This window comes from Belonocnema kinseyi, chromosome 1, assembly GCF_010883055.1.
Source record: "Belonocnema kinseyi isolate 2016_QV_RU_SX_M_011 chromosome 1, B_treatae_v1, whole genome shotgun sequence".
Classification (NCBI taxonomy): domain Eukaryota; kingdom Metazoa; phylum Arthropoda; class Insecta; order Hymenoptera; family Cynipidae; genus Belonocnema; species Belonocnema kinseyi.
In genome coordinates, this window is record NC_046657.1 from 117,007,246 (window position 1) to 117,009,829 (window position 2,584).

At 40.3% G+C, this 2,584-nt stretch overlaps 1 protein-coding gene across 1 annotated transcript; it reads right to left on the reverse strand.

Annotated features, from left to right (window-relative positions):
* Positions 1-509: 509 nt before the first annotated feature.
* On the reverse strand, positions 510-1,669 carry LOC117179797. Its single transcript, XM_033371915.1, has 2 exons — positions 1,568-1,669; positions 510-1,121 (listed from the first exon to the last, which is right to left on the reverse strand). Exons 1-2 carry the CDS (start codon positions 1,667-1,669, stop codon positions 510-512), a joined length of 714 nt encoding a protein of 237 aa, XP_033227806.1.
* Between the last annotated feature and the right edge of the window lie 915 nt (positions 1,670-2,584).

Sequence of the window (2,584 nt, forward strand, 5' to 3'; positions counted from 1 at the left end):
AAATTCAAGTTGTTTTGAATCTAAGCAGCTTAAGTGGTAAATGCAATCTGGACGAAAGATGTACAGTATCCGTTCAAATTAGAGTTTTCACAACTTAGTCCCTAAAGTGCTAGAACGTGCGGCGAACAAAGGTAGAGAATTTCAGAATCATAAATATAGACAACTTGAGATAATTATAACAGCTGCATTTTAACTATTTTAAATCTCTGTAAATACAATCTAGGAACTGTTTTGGGGACAATTTAAGGTTGCAGGCTAAGGCCTGAAAATTCTAAATTGCCAATACGTGCGATGACAAAGATAAGTTTTAAGCGGTGTACAAAATTAATTTAAGAAGCCTAAATAAACGAACGATGTCTGTCCAGTCGATACTAAGTTTAGAGCAATTCAAGGTTACGACGTAACATGCCGGCCCACTTGAACTAATGGAGTTTAAAGACAAAGATTGCGTATTAAATCTTAATGACTACAGGTGATTCGTAGACATATTATACTGTAAGAGACCAAGATTACGGTGTGGCACTGTCAGGATCAGATACATCAGTGGGAAGTGGACATAATTTGGTTACGCATCTCTTGTACATGCCATTGGCAGTTTTCACCGTAACTACTCTCACAATGCCATCGCGTCCAGAGTGAGTTTCGATGACGCGACACATATTCCATAACATGGGTGACGTATCTGTCATGCTGTTGTCCTTGAGGATGGCCAGAGTGCCAACCTTGATATTGGGTGCTGTTGAATTCCACTTGCTGCGGGCGTTGAGTCCATTTATGTATTCTTTATGCCACCTGCGCCAGAAGTGTTGTCGCATTTGTTGTGCGTGCTGCCAGAGAGATAATCTGGCTGGCTTTAATTCTAGAAGATTTTCCTGCGGAAAGTTTGTTAATGGTCCACCAATCAGGAAGTGACCAGGAGTTAAAGGACGGAGATAGTTTGGATCCGAGGATAGTGGACTAATTGGTCGGGAGTTCAGGATAGCTTCAATTTCAACAACGCAAGTTTCTAATTGTTCATAGGTCAGAACTGCATAACCGACTGCACGCACGAGGTGATGTTTAAAAGACTTCACGGCAGCCTCCCATAGACCGCCGAAGTGCGGTGATAATGGAGGAATAAACTTTCATTTTATTCCTCTGTTGAGTAAGAAACTCCAGATTGCTTGATTTTGATTTTCGGATACGGCAGAGTCGTAGATAGCCTTAAGCTCCCGATTAGCACCAAGAAAGTTTTTTCCATTATCAGATGAAATGGTTTCAATGTTACCACGATGCGAAATGAATCGTTTCAGACAACCGATAAACGCAATAGTACTTAGATCGCTGACAAGCTCAAGATGAACAGCCTTGGTAGCAAGGCATACAAACACAGCTACATATGACTTGATATTTTTTATATTTCGATATCTCCTTTCTTTAATGTATAATGGACCGCAAAAGTCCACACCCGTATTTAAGAAAGGTCGCGAAAATTCTATACGTTCTGCGGTAAGTTTCCCATCTGATAATTAGCCCCGCGAGGTTTTGCTTTAAAACACGTAACAAAATTAAAAATGATTTTTCGCACAGTGTTGCGACCATCAGTAAACCAGTATCTTCCTCGGACGACATAAAGGGTAGCTTGAGTTCCTGCATGCTTCAACGCTCGGTGCGCCTCCACGATAATCATGCGTGTAATAAAATGATTGTTAGGAAGAACAATTGGATGTTTTTCATCGTACGAGAGTTCAGAGTGGGTTAATCGGCCCCCACTTTAATAATCCCGTCGTGAAGGAACGGATTGAGGTGGTAAAGTTTACTTTTCTTATCAATGTATTCATTTCTTGATAAGCATTTGATTTCTGCAGCGAATGCTGTCGCTTGAGCCCTTTTAATTGAATAATCGCGTGCTGTTTTTATTTCAAGATCGGAGAGGGAACCATTTAATTTTAATACGTTCCTTGGATTTGCATTATGGCAAAATCTACGACAGTATGCGATTACGCGTTTTAATACAGTGAATGAATTGAAATTATGAAAGAGCTCGGGTTTATCTACGGTAATTTTCATTGAAACCTGCGGACTCTGGCGGTTACGTATTTCGGGAATGTCTACCGGCTTAATCGATAATTGAGGCCAGGTGTCTTCACTTTGACTCAGCCAAGTGGGCCCTTGCTTCCAAAGAGTGTTACCGATAAATTCTTGAGGTAATTGACCTCGAAAAGCAAAATCTGCAGGATTATCTTCGGTGGGTACATGTTTCCACTCGTGAGGCTGAGTGACTTCTTGAATTTGTACCACCCGGTTTGACACAAATGTTTTTAAAAGATGCGGGGATGTTTTTATCCAGTAAAGGCTAACCGTGGAATCTGACCAAAAAACAGTTTTACTGATTTTAATGTGCTGTAAAGATGGATATTATTTCTTGTGGGATATCTTCATCCCACGTTAGTTTGAGTTTCCATAGGGTTTGAATGAGCATTTTTGTGTAAACTAACACAGGGCCTAAAAACCTATCGGGCCAAATAATCGCAATATTTCAGAAAGCATTGTTCGCTTGGTTAATTGTGACCTTAAATTTTCTGAATTCTCCGCTACCTTATAG